This window comes from Pseudorasbora parva, chromosome 15, assembly GCF_024679245.1.
Source record: "Pseudorasbora parva isolate DD20220531a chromosome 15, ASM2467924v1, whole genome shotgun sequence".
Taxonomy (NCBI): domain Eukaryota; kingdom Metazoa; phylum Chordata; class Actinopteri; order Cypriniformes; family Gobionidae; genus Pseudorasbora; species Pseudorasbora parva.
Window position 1 is genome coordinate 20,246,278 of NC_090186.1, and position 26,543 is coordinate 20,272,820.

General features: G+C 39.8%; 1 protein-coding gene across 2 annotated transcripts in view; it reads right to left on the minus strand.

Moving 5' to 3' along the window:
• Positions 1-1,954: 1,954 nt before the first annotated feature.
• Positions 1,955-26,543, minus strand: part of zdhhc14 (zinc finger DHHC-type palmitoyltransferase 14) — a 51,276-nt gene continuing 26,687 nt past the window's right edge. The window contains exons 5-9 of one of the 2 annotated variants that reach the window (XM_067417333.1): positions 24,426-24,474; positions 21,562-21,664; positions 12,309-12,418; positions 7,182-7,284; positions 1,955-4,440 (exon numbers count right to left, since the gene is read on the minus strand). In XM_067417333.1, coding sequence (XP_067273434.1) covers positions 4,069-4,440; positions 7,182-7,284; positions 12,309-12,418; positions 21,562-21,664; positions 24,426-24,474 — 737 coding nt within the window. In that variant the 3' untranslated portion in view covers positions 1,955-4,068. Of the gene's footprint in view, positions 4,486-7,181; positions 7,285-12,308; positions 12,419-21,561; positions 21,665-24,425; positions 24,475-26,543 lie in introns of both variants that reach the window. The other variant, XM_067417332.1, reaches the window with a different exon arrangement.

The window sequence follows — 26,543 nt, forward strand, 5'->3', positions numbered from 1 at the left end:
GCTCACACATATAACTGCAATGATCTCCAACAAAACACTCACAATACTACTCGCTGTCAGAAAAAAATGTACATTGCTGTCACCCTAAGGTACAAAACTGAAAATGTACTAATACGCACTCTTAAAGTACTAATATGTGCCTTTAAAGGTACTAATATGTACAATTTAACGGTAAGTAAGGTAAAAAGATGTACCTTTTCACTTTTGTACCTTAGGGTACCGCCCCAGTGACAGCCCTGTAGATTTTTTTTCTGAGTGATGGGTGTATACTATACAACACATCATGCAAATGTTATATTCATTGTTTTATAAATAAAATGTGTTCAGTTACATATACATATAAATACATACATACACTATACTGACAAAAGCTTTAGGACACCTGCCTTTGCATGCACATGAACTTTGGAGTTGGCCACTTTGCAACTATTACAGCTTCAACTCTTCTGGGAAGGCTTTCCACAAGCTTTAGGAGCTAGTTTATGGGAATTTTTGACCGTTCTTCTAGAAATCATCCTCAAAAATGTTCCCCCGATGTTGGAAGCATGAAATTGTCCACAATGTTTTGGTATGCTGAAGCATTGAGTGTTCCTTTCACTGGAACCAAGGGACCAACCCCAAATGCTTTAAAATAACCCCACATAATAATGTGTTATACTTGGCACAATGCATTCAGGTAAGTACCGTTCTCCTGGTAACCGCCAAACCCAGACTCGTCCAGACAGAGTGTGATCGGTCACTTCAGAGAACACATCTCCACTGCTCTAGAGTCCATTGGCAGCTTTACACCACTACATCTGCCGCTTTGCATTGCACTTGGCTTGGATGCAGCTGCTCAGCCATGGAAACCCATTCCATGAAGCTCTACGTACTGTTCTTGAGCTAATCTGAAGGCCACACAACGTTTGGAGGTCTGTAGTTATTGACTCTGCAGAAAGTTGGCAACTTCTTTACACTGTGTGCCTCAGCATGTGCTGACCCCGCTGATATTTTACGTGGCCTACCACTTTGTGACTGTTGTTCCCAATTGCTTCCACTTTATGATACCACTAACATTTGACTGTATAATATTTAGTAGTGAGGAAATTGTACGAATTAATTCATTGCACAGGCGGCAGCAACCCATTGCCTAAGTGCTTGATTTTATACACCTTTGGCCATGGAAGTGATCGGAACACCTGAATTAAATGATTTGGAGGGGTGTCCCAATAGTTTGGCCATTATAGTGTATAATTATATATATATATATATATATATATATATATATATATATATATATATATATATATATATATATATATATATATATATATATATATATATATATATATATATATATATATATATATATATAAATTTTGTTGAGTATCATATGATACATCAGGCTTTTATTGCATGATATAGTTTGAATGTGGAGCTCACACTCTATAGGCTAACGTCTCGATTTTATTCAAAGAAACAGAGAAAAAAATGCAATTTGGTGATTTTCTTTTTTTCTGATATTTTTGGCCTAAAGTGTATATCAAACAAAACAAAAAAAATTGCTTCTAATGTAAATCAATGTATTCTTTATAACAGTATAACAGACAACTTAAAATACATTTAATATCATCACTCTATATCTCCAAATAATGTGTCTTGGAAATAATACATTTAAATGCTTAGCTTTATGATCAAAACCATGTCAATTTTAAACATATAATGCAATACAATGATGGAGAGATGTACAAATAAATATTCCTCAAAAGCCTGATGCATCATATTTGATACATTTAACATTACTTGTTTTTTTGTTTTGTTTGTTTTTTAAATAAAGGATGGATAATCGAGTAAACCTAAACTACTTTTTGTTCATTTTTATATTACCAACAATATACAATGCATTATTACATTTACTTTATAGCAATCAGTAAATATTTTACAGCACAAAGAACAAGTAAATCAAGACAAAGAGTTTTTTAAAAAAAGTTGTGAATTTATTAACATCCACAATAATCCACTTTTGTAGCTGAAAACCAGTAAACTGCATTTTGGCACATAATCACATGACCATAATGTGTTGGCACCTGGTTTAAATTCAATGCAATATATAACCAAATATATAACCAAAGCATAATTATCATAGATAATACCACTAATATTGTCAACAGAACCCCCGAGAGAGATAAAGGCAGTGACGTCGCATTAAAGTTGTCTGTCTCTATCACTGTATGACTAAACGTGTCAGACTTTGGGACAGATGAGTTTGTGAGAGTCTGAATCACAGGCTGTACAAACAGATGAACACTGAAGTGATTCTCGGTCATCTCACCAGCTCAGGGAATACTTGAGGACCACAAATGAACAGATCACACAGGAACACTGCCCATACGAAATGATCCCACTTATGGGCTGACTGGCAGCTCAAAAAATGCAACGCCCACCTCAAAAGCACAACAGTCAGCTTCCAGAAGTAAAACTCCTATTTATTTTCTCCATAGAGGAACTGAATTCTAACCCTAACAGCACAAACCTTTTAACAGCCTTTCAAACATTCAAATACATGGCATATGCTGCTGTAGAAGCCATTAGTCTGTGATTTCAATGTCTTTTAGAAGATATTTTTAATAGCCGAATTCCCCTACACTGTAATCTTGAAGAGAAAGAAACCAACCAGAGGACTCATTGTTACTATGGAAACGTAAATCATTGCAAAAGGGCTCAGCAATGAACAGTCACTGCAATGCAGCATTGTGAATTACAATATATTTTGCTATGAAGTTAAAAGGTGTTGTTGTATATTATGCAACCGTTTCTTTTTTGACTGTCGTTTACAATGCTTCATGGGAGTAGTTTATGCCTTCTTGAACCTTTTCATTTTTTTCAAATCTAAGTTTTTAATGATTCATATCTGTGGTTGGTTTGGTTTAAGGCTTTGATTTATTTGTTTTAAATAATTTAGGTTAAAATCTTAATGGAGAAATGAATGGGAAAATACTTGAGTGAAAAAGCAGTGTTGCGTCACTTTAAGGGTGGCTGCTATTGAAAAAATATGGAAGCTTATTTTTGCCACTCAATAAAAATATAAATAAAGGTAAGCATGACATTCTCATAACTATGACTTTTTGAAAAATCAGATTTGCAAGTTTACATCTCACAATTCAGACCTTTTTCTCAGAATTTAGTTTACATCTCGCAAGTCAAACTTTTTTCCGGAATTCAGAATTTACATCTCACAATTTAGTTTACATCTCGCAATTCAGACTTTTTAATCTCGCAATTGAGTTTACATCTCACAATTCAGACTTTTTTTCCCGGAATTCAGAGAGTTTACATCTCGCAATTTAGACTTTTTCCGGAATTCAGAGAGTTTACATCTCGCATTCAGACTTTTTTCGGAATTCAGAGAGTTTACATCTCACAATTCAGACTTTTTTCGGAATTCAGAGTTTACATCTCGCAATTTAGACTTTTTATCTTGCAACTGAGTTTACATCGCGCAATTCAGACTTTTTAATTTCGCAATTAAGTTTACATCTCGCAATTCAGACTTTTTTTCTGGAATTCAGAGTTTATATCTTGCAATTCATACTTTTTTCGTGGAATTCAGAGTTTTCGTCTCACAATTGGGCTTACATCTCGCAATTCAGACTTTTTAACTCCCAATTGAGTTTACATCTCAGAATTCAGACTTTTTTTCAGAATTCTGAACTTACCTCTCACAATAGTTTTTCTTTTACTTTTTTTTATATCTGATGACCTGACGTGCAGAATTCTGAAAAAAGTTAGGATTGTGTAATACGCTTGCGAATCGCAAGAAGAAAAAAAGTCACAAATGTGAGAAAGTTGCAATTACCTTTTTTAATATTTTTTATTCTGTGGTGGAAATAAGCTTCCATTAAATAAAACAGCTCAGCTGAGTAATAACAGAGCTGGAAGACTAGCTTTGGTCCTCACTTGGTACTCAGGAAGTTGTTCCGGGGCGGCTGGCTCCATTAAAGTATCAGAAAGTCCAGTAGAAGCTGTTGTTCGTGTGTAAAGTACTGTATGGCTTGTGGTCCAGTTAAGCAGGACGGCATTAAAAACAGCTCACACTGAACTCAGCTTCACCAAACCCCGAACTGAGTCTTCATGAAGCGAGTCCTGGCTGACCGGGTCGAAGAGCTGTGCCGGGTGAACGTGGTGACCCAAATGGGTGGCGCAGGGCAAAGCTGCAGGTGGGGAGGGCGTCTCCTCCGGACTGATGAAATGTTGATGGTGTAGGTGATGGTGACAGTGGATCTCAGAGTCCCGCAGGGCCATCAGCTCTCCTCCGCAGCTGAGGCCGGGAATAGATGAGGGCAGCGACGGCTGAGAGGGGCCCAGAGTGGAGCACGGGCCGCCCACAGAGGTCTTGGCCTGGAGGGCTGGGCCTCCACCCAGGATGACGGGCTGACTGTGGAGCAGCGGGTTGGTGGCGGCCTGCAAAACGAATTTGGTGCTCTGAATGCACTGGTCTTGAGCACACTGGGAGGAAGGATGAAGGACAGAAAGAGAAAAGGGAAAGCCGGGAGGAAGTCAGACACAACAAAGAATAAAATGTTACAGAAAAATTAAGTCACAGGACTCCAAACTGCTACGGATATGAGTAATTCCTCAAATTGTGCAGATTGTTGAAGAGAGGTGTGTGATTACTACGGTTTACTACCTGGCAGACGATAGACTACCATAAAGACTCTTCCCTGTTGGTTACCAGCATATGTTGTGTTTTAGATGCTGGCATGGTTTTGTTCATGGTCATGTTAAGCAACCAGTCCATGTTGGCATTGTAAAATGTGGATTACCTTCTAGTGACGGATGTATTTGTGCAAAGATACCATACACTATGAATGGCGAATGATTACTGTTGAAAATGTATAGGTATATTGCTGGAGATGTTTTTTTGTTTCGTTTTGGAGCCCTGACTCAGATAAGACTAGTTAGAATGACAAAGTAATTTTTTAAAAGATCAGATTTAAAAGGTTAGAGAGTGTACAAAAGTACAAAAACAGACAGCAGAAGAATACAGAAGTTAGTAACCTGGGAGAATAAGAACATTTTGAGGTAGTTATTCACCTCAATCAAAAGTTAGAAATAAGACATTTTTCTTTATGGAAAAAAGCCTATTTTTTGGACAATTAAGATAAATATTATTTTCATGAAAATTATGCATTGTTAATCGTTTTGATGCTTGTTTGAAGTTTCTAATGCTCACCATGACTGCATTCATTTAATCAGTGACATTGTGTATGCTGATTTCAGAGGAAATAATTCTAATATACTGAGTTGCTGCTCAAGAATTAGAATTAGTAATGCTTTGTAAAAAGTTTTTAATGGTGTGTGTGTGTGTGTGTGTGTGTGTGTGTGTGTGTGTGTGTGTGTGTGTGTGTGTGTGTGTGTGTGTGCGTGCGTGTGTGTGTGTGTGTGTGTGTGTGTGTTATCAGGACACAAATGTGTATGATGAAATGGGTATAACATGGGTATTACCCGTGTCCCCACTTTTCAAAATGCTTATAAATCATACAGGATGAGTTTTTTGAGAAAGTAAAAATGCAGAACATTTCCTGTGATGGGTAGGTTTAGGGGCAGGGGCAGTGTAGGGGGATAGAAAATACGGTTTGCACAGTATAAAAATTATTACGCCTATGGAATGTTCCCACATTTCACAAAAACAAATGTGGTGTGTGTGCGTACGTACGTACGTGCACACTATCAAGTAAAGCCACAATGAGAAAAAAAATAAAAATAATGAAAGTCCATAAAATAGGCTTTATTATCTTCATTGTTGAGGTGAAATGTGACCAGGATACACTTTTGTAAGATTCACCCATCTAATCTTCTCTACAGCTGATGGATGAATCTTTCCATAGACAGAAGTATTATTTTAGAAAATGTCACAAAGATTTATGCTATAAAAATACACTTATAACCTATAATTGAAAGCTTACATAACGCAAGCATCGCCTAAAAACATCTGGATCCCTCAAGGGATTGAATAATAGCCATCAAATCAGTGGCTGATGAAACTGAATCCAGACAGTGAGCTATCAGTATTCATGAGCGCTGATCGGTTCAAACCAGCCCACACCGTATCCAGTTCACATTAATGCTGCTGTCAATAAATGTCTAACGGATGAGAGAATTACATCACTGATCATGTCTGTGCCAAAAAACACAGGTGTTTCATGATCAGTGCATAATGGAAAAGATTCAAGTCAAAATAAGTATCCCAGCCACAGAGGTTGCACAAATTGTCCCAAGGAAAATTGGGAGGGTTGCATCAGGAAGGGGCATCCGGTGTAAACCCTTCCAAATAAACTTTGCGAATAATCCAAAGCAGCCAAAAGAAAGAGCGATTCATGTCCGAACACACAGTTGGGTTGAGCAAATCAGTTGGGCCCAAAAATCTGAGAACACTAGTGAAATGCTTATATTTTACATTTTTTAATTAATACATTTATTTTCAATTTTCATTACAAATCATATAAACAGCATGACAATTTAAGTAAAAGGGTTGCAAAAAATGTTTTTATATTTTTTTGTAAAATAAATTATTATATATATATATATATATATATATATATATATATATGTAACAAACCTTTTTACTTAAATAGTTGTGCTGTTTAGATGATTTGTAATGAAAATAAATGTATTAATTTAAAAATGTATATGTATATGTACTTTTATTCAGCAAGGATGCATTACATTTAACAAAAGTAGCAGTGAAGACTGTAAATATTTTATATTATTATTTAAAATAAATGCTGTTCTTTTAAACTTTCTTTCCTTTAAAGAATAGAAAAAAAATGTATTGAGCAGCAGAGTTTTCATCATTGATATTAATAAAAAATATTATAAAACCCCAACCTTTGAATTTTAGTGTATTTATTTATTTATTTTTTCATAAAAAAAAAAAAAAAAAAACATGAATTTTTCACGTCATTCTTTTAATAATCGTAGCACTCAGGCTGTGAATTTTGAGTAAAACATTGAATTCCAGACTTTCAGTGTGGCCTCAGACTTTTAGTCTCAGACTCCACTATACATTTCAAATGCTATGCTGAAACTTTGAAGTGGTTTGAACATAAATGGCCTCATTATAAAGGGCTGAAGTACAACAGACTGAACGTGCACACGCGCACACACACACACGTTGAGAGGTCAGAGTACGGCCACCCTACCATGTGACTCTGGACTTGATTGGAGGGGCAGGCGCTGGTGCCGTTCGTCTGGGCTGCAGGCTGCGGGGTGTCTGGTAGGACAAAACCTCTTCTGTCAATCAAACTGCAAAGAGAAAAGAAGTGGATGATACATTCCATCTGTGAGTCAGGGAACGTGGGTGAGGGAGGCGGAGAGAAGAGGATCCGCCCGCCTGTGTGTGTGTCTGTGCGGAGTCCTCCTCCAACGCAACATGCCCACACTCAGAGCAGATGGCAGCCAGTGATGCTGTGCCCACTTCTGCTTTGTGTTCCTGGCTCCATGAGAAACTCATTAATGGCGTGCGGAACTCTTGTGTGGGTGTGTGAGCAGGTTTTGACGTCAGCAGGCCTCCTCACGCACCATCTGAACCGATTCAGGAACGTTCCTCGGTTATCTAAGATATTCACACTTCCTGGGATGAGAGTGCTGATTGGTTTTTGCCTCTCATATTTATATGAATGAGTGAGAAACCTGCTGAGGTCACCATTCTTTTTACAAGATCAGCATGAATCGCTTGGCTGATATCGTGCCTGGATAATGATTTTCTAAGGAAGTTGATGAATATCTTATTTGAAATTGACTTTTTCTGTCGACTGGCAATTCAATTCTCATACAGAGATAGGAATGATGTGAAGAACACAAAGCTTTGTCGGGAAGTAGAACGGGCTATGTAGCACATTAAAGGGTTAGTTCACCCAAAAATGAAATTTCTTTCATTAAGGACTCACCCCAATGTCGTTTCACACCCGTAAGACCTCTGTTCATCCTCGGAACACAGTTTAAGATATTTTAGATTTAGTCCGAGGGCTTTCTGTCCTTTGAATGTAAGTGTATGCCCACTTGCTGTCCACGTCCAGAAGGTAATGAAAACATCATCAAAGTAGTCCATATGTGACATCAGTTGGTTAGTTAGACTCTTTTGAAGCGTCAACAATACATTTTGGTCCAAAAATAACAAAAACTACGACTATTTAACATTGTCTTCTCTTCCGTGTTCCTCAAATAAAGAATCGGTCATGATTCAAGATTCGAATCGCGTGTCAAACTGGCAAACTGCTGAAATCACGTGACATTGGCGATATGAATCACGAATCAATTTGCTGATTCGCGACCGTTTGATTCTTTATTTGAGGTTTGAAAACAAACGCGGAAGACAATGCTGAATAAAGTCATCTTTTTTTGTTATTTTTGGACCAAAATGTATTGTTGACGCTTCAAAAGAGTCTAACTAACCAACTGATGTCACATATGGACTACTTTGATGATGTTTTCATTACCTTCTGGACGTGGACATCATGTGGGCATACACTTACATTCAAAGGACAGAAAGCCCTCGGACTAAATCTAAAATATATTAAACTGTGTTCCGAGGATGAACAGAGGTCTTACGGGTGTGGAACGGTATTGGGGTGATATTAGGTTTTTTTTTGTAGGCCGTGGCGTGAATCACAGAATGTGACGTTGGAATCAGAACGTAAACGTTCTTGGGTGGAGGGAATATCTGTATCTTACCCAGATACAGCAAATCTATTTTATGATTGGCTGTTCGGTCTCTATTTTTATTAGATTAACTGGTGCGTGGCAGGGCCGTCAGAACTCTATGGGGAACTCGCTTGATTCCTCTAATAGCACCCGTGTTACCCTGGCGATTTCTCTGCGTGAGAAATACAAGGTGTGGCGTGTGAGCGTGTGAACGGGTTGAAATGCGTGTCTCACGCCCAATGCGTGAGACTTGAGAGCTCTGGTATAGGGGGTCGATTTCACAAACAGAATGTTGGTCGATTTCACAAACATAGTGTTTGTGACTTGTGTAGGTGAGTTTGTGTGCACATGTATGTTTGAGTGTGTTTTAAGTACAATTACAAAGCAATTAATTGGCTTTGTTTAACGCTGAAACAATTTTCGAGTTGCATTGTGGTAAAAATAGCTACGGGTAACGCCAGCTGATTGAGGAGTGCAACCATTCTACGTCATCAACCTAGAACGCAAACAAAATGGCGCCGCCCATGGTCCAAATATAAAATCGATTTTTTAAATAACGTAGATCTTTCATGGGTTTTCTACTACATATTTCAGTAAGAGACATTGTTTATGTTATATTAAGCCATACAAGTCTCAACACCAGGGGATCCCTTTAAAAATAAAGGGTTTCAAAATTAGGTTTTCACAGCAATGACATAAAAAAACCTATTGGGTTCCCAAAAGAACCTAAGTGAACAGTTTTTAAAAGAACCTTTTTTTTCTTAGTGTGAAGACCTTTTTCCACCATCCTTTTATATGATAAAAAGGTTCCATGGATGTTAAAGGTTCTTCAGACTATAGATGCCAATAAAGAACCTTTATTTTCAAGAGTGTTTGGATAAAAACGCCTGCCAAATATAAGCTTTGAATACCCTGATGACCCACAACATTTGTCAAAATGTTATACCAACAGAACTCACTACAAGATGATTTGCTCAAAATGTATTTGAAAACAAAAATAACTAATCATAGATATTAAAATTGCATGCTACTTATTTTACACTGCTTGTTCTACAGACATGAAAGCGTTAGCTCGCCCAATTACTCACCCTCATGTCATTCCAAACCCACGTTCATCTTCGAAAAACACATACGAAGGTACTTTTAATAACAGCTAATAGATTTCCGTTCCTACATCGAAATGTCCATTTCACCAAAACTTTCAAGCTTCAAAAAGTTCATAAAGACATCGTAAAAATTACCAATACATGTGAACTGAGCAGCTTGATCTCAAGGAAATCCATTTTAAAAAGGTAGCAATTTCATATTAATTCATAAGATGTGACTAATAAAAATTAGATTTTAAGAGAAAAAAAAAGGAAGCATGAAGGTCCACCCCTAAACATAATCATTACTAGGGCGTAAGCAGTTTGAACGGGAACGGTCAAATGAGATCATACAATTGCACACAAATTAGCCACCAATTCACCAACACTTAAAATAGTTAGGAACTTCCGTTAGATAGTGGATTTGAGCTGTTTAACTTCACTGGTTCTTGCATGTCAAGCACTCTAGATCCCCCTAAAACCTGCTAATTGTATAAAGCGATCATATCTCTTTAGAAAACTTGGATTACCATAACACTTTATTTCTATGGTCCACTTTAGACATTCTACTAGCTATAAGTAACTTTGCAACTACACAACTAACTCGCATTAGAGTATTAGTAGACTGTCTGCTGAATATCTGCTAACACTTTATTTTGATGTTTCAACAGACATTCTACTGACGCAAGCACGTCAACTTATTCTATCAACCTGAACCCTAACACTAACCTAACAGTCTACTAATACTCAGTTATTCATCAGTTGTTAGTTATTTTTCATGCAGTTGCAAAGCTACTTATAGCTAGTAGAATGTCTAAAGTGGGCCAAAGAAATAAAGTGTTACCCCTCTGAATTCACTTTGAATAAATTCAGTGGAGGAAAATCTTTCAGGTTTCGTTAAAAATATCTTCATGCGTGTTTCAAAGATTTTCAAAAGTTGTACGGGTTTTAAAATGACAATTGAGGATCATTTTCATTTTTTTAACTATTCCTCAAACTAATAATCGCAAATCATGAGGCCTTTCGAGAAAGGGGCTCGCTCTTTGATATGACTTTTTTGAAAATACACACTCTCATTGAAGCATGAACCTATAAGCTACATTGTAGCCAGAACATTCTAGAAACCAAATATAAATGTCCTGGCAAGCATCTATACATAGTATAATGTGCTTGAATTATGACAGTGAGTTTTGAAAAAGAAAACAACATTCAGAGTTTCTTAAAATCTACTAATCTTGACATGTAAAATAAAATAAAAAGTTACATTTAGGGATTCACTTAATAAAATGGCTGATATCGATACGCAAATTAATACTTTCATGTTATGGCTGATAACTAATATGTGGATCTTTATTATATAATATGTTTTCTAGATTTTATTACATAATAGTTTGTCTCTAAATCATAACTAAAATCATTTATTGAATTAAGTGAATTTAGGCATCACAACATTTTAAGATAAAATAATGTTGAATATAAAAATAATATAATGCATTTTACATTTCAGATGAAATAATGTTATTGAATAATAATTATTTAAGTATATAATAGAAATGTGGTATTTCACATCCATAGCTATATTTGTTTTGTGTTATTTTCAAGATGGTAACTGGACGTCACAGAAACTTAAACATGCAACATTATTAGATAACAACAATAGAGTGCAACAGTCGTTTTCCGGGAGTAAAAACTCCATTCATTTTCTCCACAGGGAATTGATTTTTAAAAATAACTTGTAAAGACAGACCCACTGTGAAGTTGTTAATCTATGCTATTTGCTTCTGCTGAAAAGAATTGCGTGTAACAGCGGAATTTGTGGTGAAAAACAACATTACCCATGATGCTGTGCAGAAAATTTAACCAGTCAGAGAGTCGAAAAAAGCAAAACATGCCAAAAGTTCTATTTAGCCACACTCCCATGAAGCAAAGCGAATTATGTAAGTCTTTAATTTTTTAGATTTTCCAGATTTTTTAAATGCTTAAAATCAAAGTTTGTTCACATCTTATGACTAGTTGATTTGGTCCATGTCTTATAACGCTTAACCGAAGGCTTTTTTTTTAGAAATGCTTTTATCAGAAAAAAACGGCGTTAGTTCTGGAACTGTTGCACTCTATATACACTGTCAGAAAAAAAGGTACAGTGCTGTCACTAGGGCGGTACCCTAAGGTACAAAACGGAAAAGGTACTACTATGTACTATGTATGAATTCACACTCTTAAAGTACTGATATGTACCTTTTTAAGGTACTAATATGTACCATTTAGGGTAAGGTAAAAAGATGTACCTTTTCACTTTTGTACCTTAGGGTACCACCCCCAGTGACAGCAGTGTACCTTTTTTTCTGAGAGTGTAGCATACTACTTTTTTGGAATGTATGCAGTTTGTCACTGCATACATTCATTTTTTTTTTAAGTAAGCCGTATATACTGTGCCGTATGAAGTAAATGGTATGCTAAATTCCATTTGAACAGACACTGAACATAAAAACAGGACAAAACAAACAAACAAAATTAAAAAATAGCAAGAGTTCTTGGATTCACCTCGGCGGTAGAGGTCCACACAGGGCAGCGCAGCAGTTGGTGATGAAGTTTCCGTAGCTGTAGGGGTTGTAGTTGCCTTTGCCTCGTTTGGATGACCATGAACCTTTGATCTGAAACAGTGATGCGACCGTTGAGAACTACAGTAGCTGAGAGGGACAAGCTGCCAACATCAGAGCGAGACACTGAGAGGGACGACAGGCAGCCTTAATAAACCCAGTGATAAACCAGGGTGAGGATGGAAAGGAGTATATTTTGCTACCCACTGATCTTCAAAACCAAGTCTTTTGAAGTGCTCCTTAATTATCTTCCTGTAACTGCTTGTCCAACTTTCCTAGTGTCTCTTTTGATCTTGGTTCATACCGTGGTCTCATAACCAGAGGGACACATTTAAGTAAACGTTGCATATAGGGTCCAAAATTAAACCTGCAGGTGGGTAATTTGAGAAAATGTACTGCACATAAATATTTCTTAATGGCCATGAAAATATTCTTGTCCCTTTGAAAATGGAATTAAATAGCTTTTAGTGCCTTAATATTTATGATAAACAGGAATTACATTTTATATACTGAACTGAAATGCAGTCTCCAGTTCTCTAAAACTAAACCTGCCACAAAAATGTTTCACATACATTACCACTTTTAAGTTTGTGGTCAGATACAATATATTTTCATTAATAAAACATTAATAATAATAATTTTAAAAAATCATCACTAGATTGATGAAAAGGGACAAATAAAAGCTGTTCTGATGTCTGTTCATTAAACAAAGTACATACTCTGACAGTATGCAATTGCGGATGTAGATGTCTTAAATGGGTCACGGCATGAGAAATCAAATTTGCCCTGGTCTTTCGACATAGGAGTTGTTTGTATCATTAAACATCCTGCAAGTTTCTTAACTTAAAACGACGTCCTCATTATATACAAAGCACTTATATAATCAAGCTCCAAAAACAGCTCATTTTGATATTGCAGGATCAGTAACGTCACACGGGCAAATACATTTGCATACATGACTGCCTCGAGATCAAGACATCAACGAATAGTAATACATCGTCGCACCATAGGCCAAGTTCAGTTCGCTGGCATTCAGCCACTTAAAAGAACACTCCACTGTTTTTAGAAATAGGGCTTATTCAACTTCTTTCCTACATTTAGGTTGTTAACACGCAAAAGCAAATTAAGCCCATTATAATCATTGGATACAGTACAGATGTGTGTTTAGTTCCGGATACACGCCACACACTCCTCTGTCGACAACAGGACAAATGGAAGAGTGAAAGAACGTTGGCTTTGTCCAGTTTAAACGACTCATTTGCTCATTTCTTTAGAAGGATCCCAGAAACGAGTGGATGGTTTATTTGAATGGTATCCCAGATCTTGTCTGAGGATTATATGTTTGTTCTGAGCATTTTGTTTTGCAAAGATGACGATGTAATAAGAGTTCGCAAAGAAACTTTTGTTGAAGGATGAAGCAGTCAGCTGTGTTGGATCTGACAGCAGCTGCTTCATGAACCATAAGTAAATTATTTCATAATGCTTTGTCTATAAATGACAGTTTTATATGGATAATGTTTTCAAAACAGTTAAATAGCGTGTTGATACTGTTTCTTATGCAATGACATTAGTGAATCAAAACAGTGGACGTTTACTAACAAGCATTAAAAGAGCAGTGCCTTAAAAATTGGTAATTTCAGACAGAGTAAGGGTTGTTCAAAAATATATATTAACATTATATGTGAACCTCAAATAACATGTTAAAATGATAATTAAAATCCTTCTCATTACCCCTACACTGTAAACAATTATTTAGAAAAAAAAGTTACCTGTTTGCCTTAAAATTTTGAGTTCATTGAAATTAAAATTTTAAGTTAATACAATGAACATTTTTTGATATTTGACAACCTTATATTAACTTCTTAATCCGCACCGGATCGTGGGCGGGGCGTCTGACGCAAGTGGGCGTGTCTCTACTTATAATTACTTTTGTTTTATACAAACTGTTCAATCAACTATCACAAACTATGCATCATTTGAAAGCTAAAACACTCAAGATTCATGTTCTGAACTCGTTTTTGCAATAAATACACCAGAGAGGAAAGGGTTAAATTAAATGCTAAAGCAGTGGCTATTTAAACATTAGCATAATGAACGCGGTACTCATCTTTCATCTCCTGACGTTCAGATCAGATCGGACGAATCCACAAAACAACAGCATACATGTCTGTGTAAGAGTCCACTCTTCAAAATGCATCCCACTTTTAATCCAAAACAACGAAAAAATAAGGGGAAAAAACTAAAAATCCTCCGTTGTTTGCATAAGCGTTTTGTGTTAAGAGTAATCAATCATGTCCATTTTCAATGAAATAGCGATTGTAAGCCTTATTTTGACAATCTCCCCTGTACTGTGGACTGTTCCGGTTATATTAAACCCTCCCAGGTCTCTCTCCTTCAATCAAAAGCTGACTAGGACACATAAATAGAAAGGGAGCGCGTCACTGGGTGATACATCTGTCAGTCAAACTCGCCGGTCCTTTGTTGGATAAGCCAGTCAATGCCTAGCCAATGCATAGCCAGCATAGATTTGATTGATGGATGTAGTAACGAATCAAAAGACAATATTTTGCGTAGTTTCTGTAAGAGATGTCGTAAGAAGCATTGGTGAATACCTCATGCTTACTTAGCTGTTACTTACCGTCGTCTCCACAGTTCCCTTTCGAGAGAGGTTCCTCGTATTACGTATGGGAAAAACTCCTTTTCTCGAGAATGTGAAGCAAAACTTTTAATAAAGGTATCTATGTAAAGCGCAGTGAGCTGCACGGCCATAGCCCAGCGCGAGGAGCGCTCTGATTGGCCGGGCTGCGGCAACTGCAGGAACCTATGGTGAGGCGGCTGAGAGGAACGAACCAATGGGGGGCGTTCCAGAAGCCCGCCGAAAAAGGTGCTTATATTTGCATACAGGAGGCTATATAAGACCCTAATTCGCCATAGGTGTCAGATTTTATCTCCTTCAGCGATACCTTCGCTGGTCTCCGGAAGAAGCACCGCCGTTGAAAAGGCACCAGCGGAACCTGCAGCTGAGGACGACGGACTCCCTCTCCGCCTTCTCTGCCGTTCCAGCTACGCCATCCGGCGTTATATATCCTTTAAACTGTGTCTATGTTGAGTGTTATATGTGTTTGTGTGTGTGTTGCCGCTGCAACGCCACTTCTAGAGCTTACAGGCTTGTTCTACTCGAGGACTCTCTCGTTCCGCCGCGTCGTTAAGCGCCGCGGAAAGACGGAGCTCTTCTCACTCTCCCTCTGCTCTCGTCCCGTCGCGCTGAATAGCGCCGCGGAAAGAGAGAATGTTAGAGGACATGAGCACACTCAAGCCGAAGCTCTCTTCACTCTGCCGCCGCCGCGGCTCTTCTTCCGCCGCTGCCACAGAGTTGTTCCCACTCTTCTCTCATTCCGTCGCGATATCGCCGCGGACAGAGAATACTAGAGTGAATAAACAAACTCGAGCAGAAGCTCTCGCCGTGCTAGAAGCGCCGCGGACAGAGTTTTACCTCACGCTTCCAATTCTCTCGTCCTGTCGCTCTATCGCCGCGGACAGAGAATACTAGAGTGAATAAACAAACTCGAGCCGAAGCTCTCGCCGTGCTAGAAGCGCCGCGGACAGAGTTTTACCTCACGCTTCCAATTCTCTCGTCCTGTCGCTCTATCGCCGCGGACAGAGAATACTAGAGTGAATAAACAAACTCGAGCCGAAGCTCTCGCCGTGCTAGAAGCGCCGCGGACAGAGTTTTACCTCACGCTTCCAATTCTCTCGTCCTGTCGCTCTATCGCCGCGGACAGAGAATACTAGAGTGAATAAACAAACTCGAGCCGAAGCTCTCGCCGTGCTAGAAGCGCCGCGGACAGAGTTTTACCTCACGCTTCCAATTCTCTCGTCCTGTCGCTCTATCGCCGCGGACAGAGAATACTAGAGTGAATAAACAAACTCGAGCCGAAGCTCTCGCCGTGCTAGAAGCGCCGCGGACAGAGTTTTACCTCACGCTTCCAATTCTCTCGTCCTGTCGCTCTATCGCCGCGGACGGAGAATACTAGAGTGAATAAACAAACTCGAGCCGAAGCTCTCGCCGTGCTAGAAGCGCCGCGGACAGAGTTTTACCTCACGCTTCCAATTCTCGTCCTGTCGCTCTATCGCCGCGGACAGAGAATACTAGAGTGAATAAACAAACTCGAGCCGAAGCTCTCGCCGTGCTAGAAGCGCCGCGGACAGAGTTTTACCTCACGCTTCCAATTCTCTCGTCCTGTCGCTCTATCGCCGCGGACAGAGAATACTAGAGTGAATAAACAAACTCGAGCCGAAGCTCTCGCCGTGCTGGAAGCGCCGCGGACAGAGTTTTACCTCACGCTTCCAATTCTCTCGTCCTGTCGCTCTATCGCCGCGGACAGAGAATACTAGAGTGAATAAACAAACTCGAGCCGAAGCTCTCGCCGTGCTCATTCTACCGCCGCCGTGCTGAAGCGCTGCGGACAGAGAATACTAGAGTAAGTTAGACGAGCGAGCTCGGGCTGTTGGGTATGTCAAGAACAATGTCGCTGCAGCGCGCGCTTACTGCCAAGGAAGTTGTAATGGCTGCCTTGTCATGATAGCGCGCGCCCCTTCCACAGCGCGTTGCTGACTAGAGCGCGGCTTACGTCATAGCACGCGCTCACTGTCAGAGCATAAGGGCGTCGGAAAATGGCTGCCAAGCTAAGCCCTTTTTTCACTCTATCACTTCCAGTCCCCTTTATTCAGGCGGCTGGAAAGGTTTTTACACTGTAGACAAAGTGTCCACTACACAGTGTGCACCCCTACATAAGCACTGTTAATTCAGCCTCACAAAATCACAAATAAATCCCGCCGCGGCCGGATTACACCATATAAAGTCAACTAGCCTTATTGCAGTCAACTAGCCTGTGGTCAAACACGCTTGTCTGCATGCGCGCTTTCAGTCTAGACTAGAGCATAACGGCATTGTGGAATGGCTCACATACCACCCGCACTTCCTTACATTCTCCCAGTTCCCTTAAGTTAAGTGACTGGAGATGAAATATTGCAGTCAACTAGCCTGTGTTAAACACGCTCGTCTGCACACTAATGCTGTGTGCGTTTACCCCTGTGGATTTGCTCACTGGTTTGCACCGTGGGTATTCTACGTAGGTTGTGCGCCACTGCACATTGTTTACACTACACTCAAAAGAGCTTTCTATGTAGGAAATGTGCCCACTTTACAGTCTGCACTCCTGCACCCAAGCACTTTTCACAAAGTTCACTCTCGCACACACAATATAAATGTGAGGCGTGCGCCCACTGCAAAGCCTGCACCGCCAAAACTAACACTATCCCCACAGTGTTACAAGCAGTGTTACAGCACAAGCAACCCGGCTAACAGGCCCCTATTACTAAGCGGCCAGCCCCCGAATCTAATTCAACCCCTGGCTTTACGAGCCCAGGCCTGGCAGGCCATTCCTGGTATATAATATTGGGTGTTGAACATATAAAACGAGGTTCTCGCTACAGTTTTGCTCGCAGACCCCGCGATTCAAGCCGTGGTCGAGCCCTCTGTAAGAAGCAGTGTCAGTCACGTGCTTCTCGCTGAGGCATTGAGACTGTTAAAGGAGAGAGCGGCGAAAACAGTACACCCGACGCTAGCGAGTCAGGTTTTTACTGTCGCTAATTCCTCATGCCGAAAATGGGTGGCGGTCTCAGGCCCATTTTCCAGGCATCTGAACAAAGCACTTATGACACGCTCGTTTCAAGGTGCTGACGGTGAAACAAATCCTCGCGCACATTCGCCCCGGGGATTGGGTTTTCTCAATAGATCTGAAAAACGCATACTTCACGTTACGATAACCCCCCACCCCCACTACAGGCCATTCTTGAGATTCGCCTTCGAGGGGCAGGCTTATCAGTACAGTCATTGTCATAGACTCAAGACTTACGGCATAAGAACCACCATGTCTTGATAATGTACATAAAATCGCTAGGGCAGCCGAGATCAGACTCTGTTCACTGCATGGCTAAGCATCTCATTTTATGGGCAGAGCACAATCTGAGCTCCCTAAGGGCGGCTTACGTGCCAGGTATTCTGAATCAGGGTCCGGACATGTTATCCAGAGGACCCATGTCCCCAGGGGGATGGTCCCTTTACCCGCAAACGAGTCAGCTCGCACAGCACACGCTGCCCAATATTTTTTCTGCAAACGCAGGGATGCCCTGGCCCATGTTGGCCCAGACTCCCTCTATATGTTCCCTCCGATCGCGATCCAGCTGCAGCCTGTGCTTTTTAATAGCCCCACTTTGGAAGAACCGCACATGGTTCTCCATACTGTTTCAGCTGTCAGACACAGCCCCATGCCTATTCTGCCAATGAAAGGGAAGGTCTGGCATCCCAATCCCGAGCTGTGGGCCCTCCACGTATGGCCCATCAACGGTATCCGGGAACCTCTCTGACAAGTTATGAACACTATTTCGGAAGCTAGAGCCCCTGCTATCTGGCAGCTCTGCTTTGAAGTGGTCAGTGGTTTTCTAACCAATGTGCCACGCGAAACATCGACGCACACTCATGCGAACTGGCGGAACCGCTCGCTTTCTCCAAGAGCTAATGGATGCGGGCCGTCCCCCCTCCATACTCGGGGTGTGTGTCTCCGCCATAGCAGCTAGCCACGCTCCGATCGCGGCACATTCACTAGGGAAAAGTGATCTTATTGTGTGTTTTCTTAAAGGGGCCAGGAGATTCAGCCCGCCTTGCCCCTACCTCGGTCCCTATTTGGGACCTCGCCATGGTTTTGGAGGCCGTGAAGGGTTCCCCCTCCTAACCACTTCAGAACACGAGCTTGAAGCACATATCACTCAAAACCGTTTTTCTGCTGGCTGTGGCCTCGGTTAACCGAGTGGGTGGCTTACCTGCACTCTCCGTGAGCCCTTCCTGTCTTGAGTTTGGGTCCAGCAACTTCAAGGTTGTGCTCAAACCGAGGCATGGTTTTATGCTGAAAGTGCTATCAACCCCTTCAGTATGCAGGTCTTTGCACTGCTTAACCCGCGTCTCAGAGAGAATAAGACGCAAACCTATTCTGCCCAGTCAGAGCATTGAGATTGTATTTAGAGCGCTCCGCCCCCTTCAGGCAGTCGGATCAGCTCTTCATTGCTTCGGTGGCCGCACTAAAGTTTGTGCTGTCATGAAACAGTCTCTCACACTGGATAGTGGATGCAGTCCCACTAGCATATAGGTCCAGGACCTAACCTGTCCTACAGGCATTTAAGCCCACTCCTCTAGAGGCATGGCCTCATCTTGGGCTTGGTCGTGTGACATTTCTTTGGAAGATATCTGTGCGGCGGCAGGCTGGGCCTCTCCGTCCACTTTTATCAGATTCTACAAGTTGGAGGTTCCAGCTCTACAAGCAGGGCTTCTCTCCATCTAGGCTCTATCTTGACCCTGGCAAACAGATTGCCTTACATTTTGGCCTGTACACATTAGTCCTTAAGCACTATTCATTCATCATAAGATCCGACTATGTCCGATCAGCTGTTCAAATGAACCGACTCTTCCGGTTCTTCATTCCCCTTATAAGCCGCCTCTGTCGGTGTCTCGGGGGTTTATAACATGTGCTTTGGGTATACTGGGTCAGTCAGCACACACGGCGCTTTACATTGTGTTCCCATACGTAATACGAGGAACCTCTCTCGAAAGGGAACGTACTCGGTTACTTTCGTAACCTCGGTTCCCTGAGAGAGAGGAACGAGTATTACGTTCCGTGCCGTGTTTATGCTTCTCAGGTATCGCTTCAGTCGATCTTAAAACCTGACACCTATGGCGAATTAGGGTCTTATATAGCCTCCTGTATGCAAATATAAGCACCTTTTTCGGCGGGCTTCTGGAACGCCCCCCATTGGTTCGTTCCTCTCAGCCGCCTCACCATAGGTTCCTGCAGTTGCCGCAGCCCGGCCAATCAGAGCGCTCCTCGCGCTGGGCTATGGCCGTGCAGCTCACTGCGCTTTACATAGATACCTTTATTAAAAGTTTTGCTTCACATTCTCGAGAAAAGGAGTTTTTCCCATACGTAATACTCGTTCCTCTCTCTCAGGGAACCGAGGTTACGAAAGTAACCGAGTACGTTTTCATTCATCGTATCCAGCGCCTGCCAGTGTAAGCACACATACTTACACACAACGCGCAGACTAAATAAGAGACTGTTTTTATCAACTAAATGAGTTTTTTTTACACTTGTAAATTCTGTAAATAGTTGTTTTAGTTATCAGGGACTGCAAATGCATTATAATTAGCAGTTTATTGCAGATTTATTTGAATAAAAACTACTCTTTACTATTACACAAATGTTCTAATATAATTGGACTTTATTGAAAGGACGCCCAGTCTTTTTTGACATAAAAGCTTACAGAAGCTACATTTTTGAGAGAATCGTCCTCAAATTTTAATCAAAGCATGATCAGACATTCAGTTTTATATTTAGGTTATTTTCAGGGCATAAAAATTAAAATCTAATATTTTTTTCCATAAGGGAATAATAAAAAAATAAAAACGTGAGTCACTTACATGCATATTTCCCCTTGTTTTAATCTGTCCCTATACTATTTGAGTTATTATGACTTTTGGGTAACATAATTTAAAGTGTCTAGTTTAAAATAAGACCACATTTATGGATATAGACCATAGGGTTTAAGAGCTGCAGACATTTTTATTTGGGGTATGTCATTTTTTTATTTATTTCTCAGCACAGGGCGAGGGTTAAGAGGTTAACCAATATTAAAATATTATTAAAAGATTTTGTAAGCATATTAGGTAATTGTGTGTGTTTTATTTGTGATGACGCAGTGAAACATGCCAAATTGTGCTATTTTCATGATTTATAAAAAATGTTATGTGGTTCAGATACAATAATATTTTTAGTTTCTATTTATTAAACAAATTTCCTTCATTGTATCAACTCAATTTTTTTATTTCAATAAACTCAAAGTTTTAAGGGAACAAGGTTACTTTTTTAAGTTAAACCAACAAAAAACAAAAAAAAAAATTTATAGTGTATACATTTCTCATGTCGCTTACATCTCACCAAAGATAATTTGACTTGCATTTGCAGGGTTGGCAGGGGTTAATTTTGGACCCTGTTTGTATGACTGGTAATGGACTATCATCACATCAGCATGTTTGATTAGCCAGGTCATAAATATTAAAAATAAAGCACTGAAAGAGAGGTACTCACATCTTCGTTTGTGGTCTGATTGGAGCTGATCAGGTAGGTATGAAACCCTGACAGTCCCACGATGGACCAGACGGAGAAAAAGCACACCACCACTTCCAGAACAGTACAGCCGTCAAGGAAAAGAGAAATCTACACATGTATTACAACAACCACTGTGCTGACAGCTTTAGAAATGAAAAAGAAAATATTTCACCACTGCAATCCAGACACCTGGATCACATCTATAAAATGCAGAAAGTGTGCTTGACTACACCGCACTTCTAGACAGATGCCTGGTATACCTCTTTTCTTTGTCATTTGATGAATTTCTATTGATCATGGCACATAAACGTTTCATAGAAATAAATTATGTTAAGCACCTGCTTTCCGCAATAAAGCGCATCTGGGATGAGCTTAATTCAGATGTTTGCGTTCTGTAAGATTTTTGTTTCTGAAAATCAAAAAGACTAAATTGTGCTATTCAATTGTGAAATAGTATTACCATTTAAAGGTGATGTATGCAAGAACAGCAGCTAGAAGTTGAAATGGGTACTGCAGTCCAAATTTAAAATATTGTTTGCCCTGCCCCTTCCTCCGCAGACTCGGGTTGCAAGTGTGAGGACACGCAACAGAAACGCAATTGACAATGAAAGCCGAAGAATCTCTAAGTGTGCAAGTTGATTTATCCATGTTTTTCCGTGTTTTAATGTGCTTCCGTTCATAGAGATTGTTAGACGGAGGCTTTTTAGGTCAAGTAGAATCTGTGATCTCTGATCCAGTTTGTTTGCTGTGCCTATGATGACAGCAATAGGCTGTAATTTACGCCAACTGGCAACCTGTTGTGTCGAAATACTATTGGGTAAATAGGCAACGTGTTTTATTGCACAGACCAAAACGAAAACAGACATTCCGACACATAACGCACATTTCAAAGCATAATAACTGGCTGTAGTATTGTTTGAAATGAGTGAGAAATGAGTATGTGAACTCAGCATGTTTCGTAAATATCTGGAAACATAATGGTATGTGTATGCTTTACAGTCAAAAATGTACATACAGCACCTTGAAAACAACTGTTTTCTATTTCAATATCATTTTATAATCCCATTCATTGTCGAGATGGAAAAGCTGATAATTCAGCATCATTATTCTAGTAATCAGTGTAACATCTTCATGATCCTTGCTGATTTGGTGCTTATAAACATTTTAATTATTATCTGCTTAATATGCTTTTTGAGTTTTTTTTCTGTATTAGGTCATTTCAAATCAACAGCATTTATTTAAAATAGAAATCTTTTGTTCCGTTACAAATTGTCTTCTTTTTTTTTCTCTTTTTTTCCCCGTCACATTTGATCAAATTTTTGCATCATTGCTAAAATAAATAAATAAAATAAAAACATCCGCATTGACCCCAAACTTTTCAACGGAATTGTTTTATATGATACCGCTTATACAAATAGAAAAAATCCTGAACTACATTATTTTTTTAAAGATTGTGGATGGATGGATGGATGGATGGACTAATGGATGGATGGATGGATGGATGGATGGATGGAATTTTTTTAAGTTTGTGGCTGGATGGATGAATGGATGGATGATTTTTTTTTAAGTTTGTGGATGGATGGATTTTTTTAAGTTTGTGGATGGATGGATTTTTTTTCAAGTTTGTGGATGGATGGATTGTGGATGGATGGATGGATGGATGGATGGATGGAATTTTTTTAAGCTGATGGATGGATTTTTTGATGGATGGATGGATGGATGGATGGATGGATGGGTGGATGGATGGATTTTTTTAAAGTTCGTTGCTGGATGGATGGATTGGATTTTTTTTAAGTTTGTGGCTGGATGGATGAATGGATGTATGGATGGATTTTTTTTAAGTTTGTGGAAGGATGGATGGCTGGATGGATGGATTTTTTTAAAGTTTGTGGCTGGATGGATGGATTTTTTTTAAGTTTGTGGCTGGCTGGATGGATGAATGGATGGATTTTTTTAAGTTTGTGGATGGATGGATGGATGGATGGATGGATGGATGGATGGATGGATGGATGGATGGATGGATGGATGGATGGATGGATGGATGGATGGATGGATGGATGGATGGATGGATAGAAGGCTCCCTCAGACGTCCCGGTTCCTTGGTTAAAATAGCAATTTTGGAATTGCTTGGAATTATTTGGGATATTGTAAGAACTCAACTGATCAAAATATATAACACTGGCCTGGTGGTTTTTGGACTACTGCAAAAGTACTACATAGTGCACCTTTAACAACAAATAAATAATAAGCTTGAAGCATAAATCGAACAAAATGTATGCTTAAAACAAGGAAAAAGGAACTTAATTCAACATATCCCTGAAAAGAATTATTTGTTTCACAACTACTTTACTGAAAAATCAGACAAAACACTGATTAAGATAACAATTTGCAGTTGCACCCAGCAACGGTTGTTTATGCTAGCACTAGCATGTGTTGACATTCTTGCTTATGAGAGAGTCTATCATGAAATAATAAATGATGCATGACAAGCTAATAATTGACCATGAGCAGGAAGCAGTCTCACTAATGAACACGACAGCGAGACGACGTCCCCTCACTAATACAAATCACTGTTCTGCATATTTGCGCAAACAGACAGAAGATCTTTATCTTTCAGTTCCTTCCCAAGCCAATCTCTGATATGTAAAGACTTCCCAGACCATATTTAATAACATATTTCTTTCCATTGAAAAGAGAGGGGTACAGAGACGCATAGCAATGAAGATGCAGAGAAAGTCAGTGTGGGCTGCTTTTCTGCAATTGTGTTCTAGAGGTGTGAAAAACCAGAAATAGACTCCTATTGCACAGCCTCTTCCCACACACACACATTAGTGAAAGGATATCTGGCAGGGCTGTCTTTGAGAGCACTAAGAAAGCCAGTCCTGTTGGATCCTGCAGGAAAAAGCACTGGTTATGTAACAAAGAAAAACTGTCACAGGAACATGAAACACAAGTCTCGAAAGAAAAAGCAGGCGGCATATTGAGCAAAGAGTCACTGGAATAAGAAATTAACCAGGTGCTGTCTTCCAGATGTCTGCAGACACTAATCCTACCGCTTTATGGAATACCTAGATGCCTTAGCAAATATCGCTAATTAATATATAGCAAAGAATTCCTTGTCCCCCCTTTTAAAAAGAGTACTCAAAGTGTTAGTTCACCCAAAAATGAAATGTATCCCATAATTTACTCACCATCAAGGCATCCTAGGTGTATATGACTTTCTTCTTTCAGCCAAACACAATCGGGAGATGTGTTAAATTAAAAAATCTCCTGGTTCTTCCAAGCTTTTTAATGGGAGTGAATGGTAACTTGGATTTTGAAGCCCAAAAAAGCACATCCATACATCATTTAGGGCGTTTTCACACCTGAAAGTCCGCACCAAGGTCCGAACCAAAGTTTGTGTTTGGACATTTGGTTCTTTTTGGTTTGCTTTCACATTGCAGTTATGTTAGCGCACCAAAGAACTTTACATGACGCACTGGCGTCCTGTCGTCATCATCTATGTGGGCTGCATCTTAACATTGATTGGTTTAATAGCGGACGGGCGTCTGATGTCAGTGTGTTGTCAATTCAGCGGCTAACTTTGACAAGAATGAATGAACAGACGCATCGTTGCCAATACTGTTAATATTATGGCATTACTATCTGCAGCACCAACTATACTCGAGGCAAATTCACCAAATGAACGTCCTCGTTGTGCAAACATTTTATCGGCGCCGACAGGAAAGGAGGAGCTCCTAGAAGATAGGCTTTTTAGCCAAACAATGTATTTTATTTTATAGTTATGTTTAAATATTATAATGTTATTTTTAAATTTCATCTAGGCTATATTGATTATGAAACGTGCACAGATGTGCAATATATGTCAAAGACATTGAGTCAGAAATAATTTTGACCACTTAAGATTTGTTTTGTAGAAAGCTTTATTTTGTATCTTAATTTTAATAAATGTTTCATCGTTTGCCTGAATTTAATAAATAAGCTTAAATAAATAATATAGCAGACATCCCGTGTCGGAGTGATCATTTGCGTTGCACATGAACTGGAGCGGTCTCATAAATAAACCGAAACTCATATAGTCAAGCAGAGCACGCTGTTCACGCGAGCTGACACGAGTACACAAGCGGTTCTGGTTAAAATGCTGTGCGATCACTGCTGCTCACGTGTGCTGTGAGTTTAATCTGTGTTTTTTTCACTAATCCTACAACAGAACTTCCTGTAAATGGTCTGAAAGTCCGAACGATACAGAAAATGCTTTCACACAAGAAACGAACCGAACCTTTGTTCTGTTTGGTCCGGACCGAGACTACCTCTTTTCGTCGGACCAAATTTTGTCTGTTTGGTCCGGACCATGGTCCGGGGGAGGTTTCACACCTGTAATTTTGGTTCGTACCAACCTGAAAAGTCTGAAAATCCGGACCAAACAAGGTAGGTGTGAAAGCACCCTTAAGTAATCCATATGGCTCCAGGAGGTTAATAAAGCGAAGCGATGCATTTTTGTAAGAAATATATCTATGTTTTATATCTTTATAATCTATACTCACTAGCTTCTGGTAACGGCCGTACAGAAGCCTAGTTCTGGTGAAAGAGTGACCTCTGGCCCGACTTGTGACGAACGATGTAGGAGTAGAGTAAGCGTAGGTGAGAGTAGACAACTCTCTCGGTTCAAACTAATAGGGCTGCGCAGCAAACTCAAGCTCATCCTCTTTTATAACGAAATCCTCTGACTGACGTTTTGTTTTCCTCCTCGTTCATCAACAAATATATCATGCGTCAATTTAGAGTTCACTCTTCCGCCAGAACTCGACTCACGTATGGCTTTTACCAGAAGCCAGTGATTATAGTTTATATCAAGTTAGAATGTTATGGATATTTTTTGGGGCTGCCGAAAATTGCTTTTTTTGGGGGGGCCGAAAGATAAATGAGGATGAAAATATATGCTGCACTGCCCCGCCCCTCAG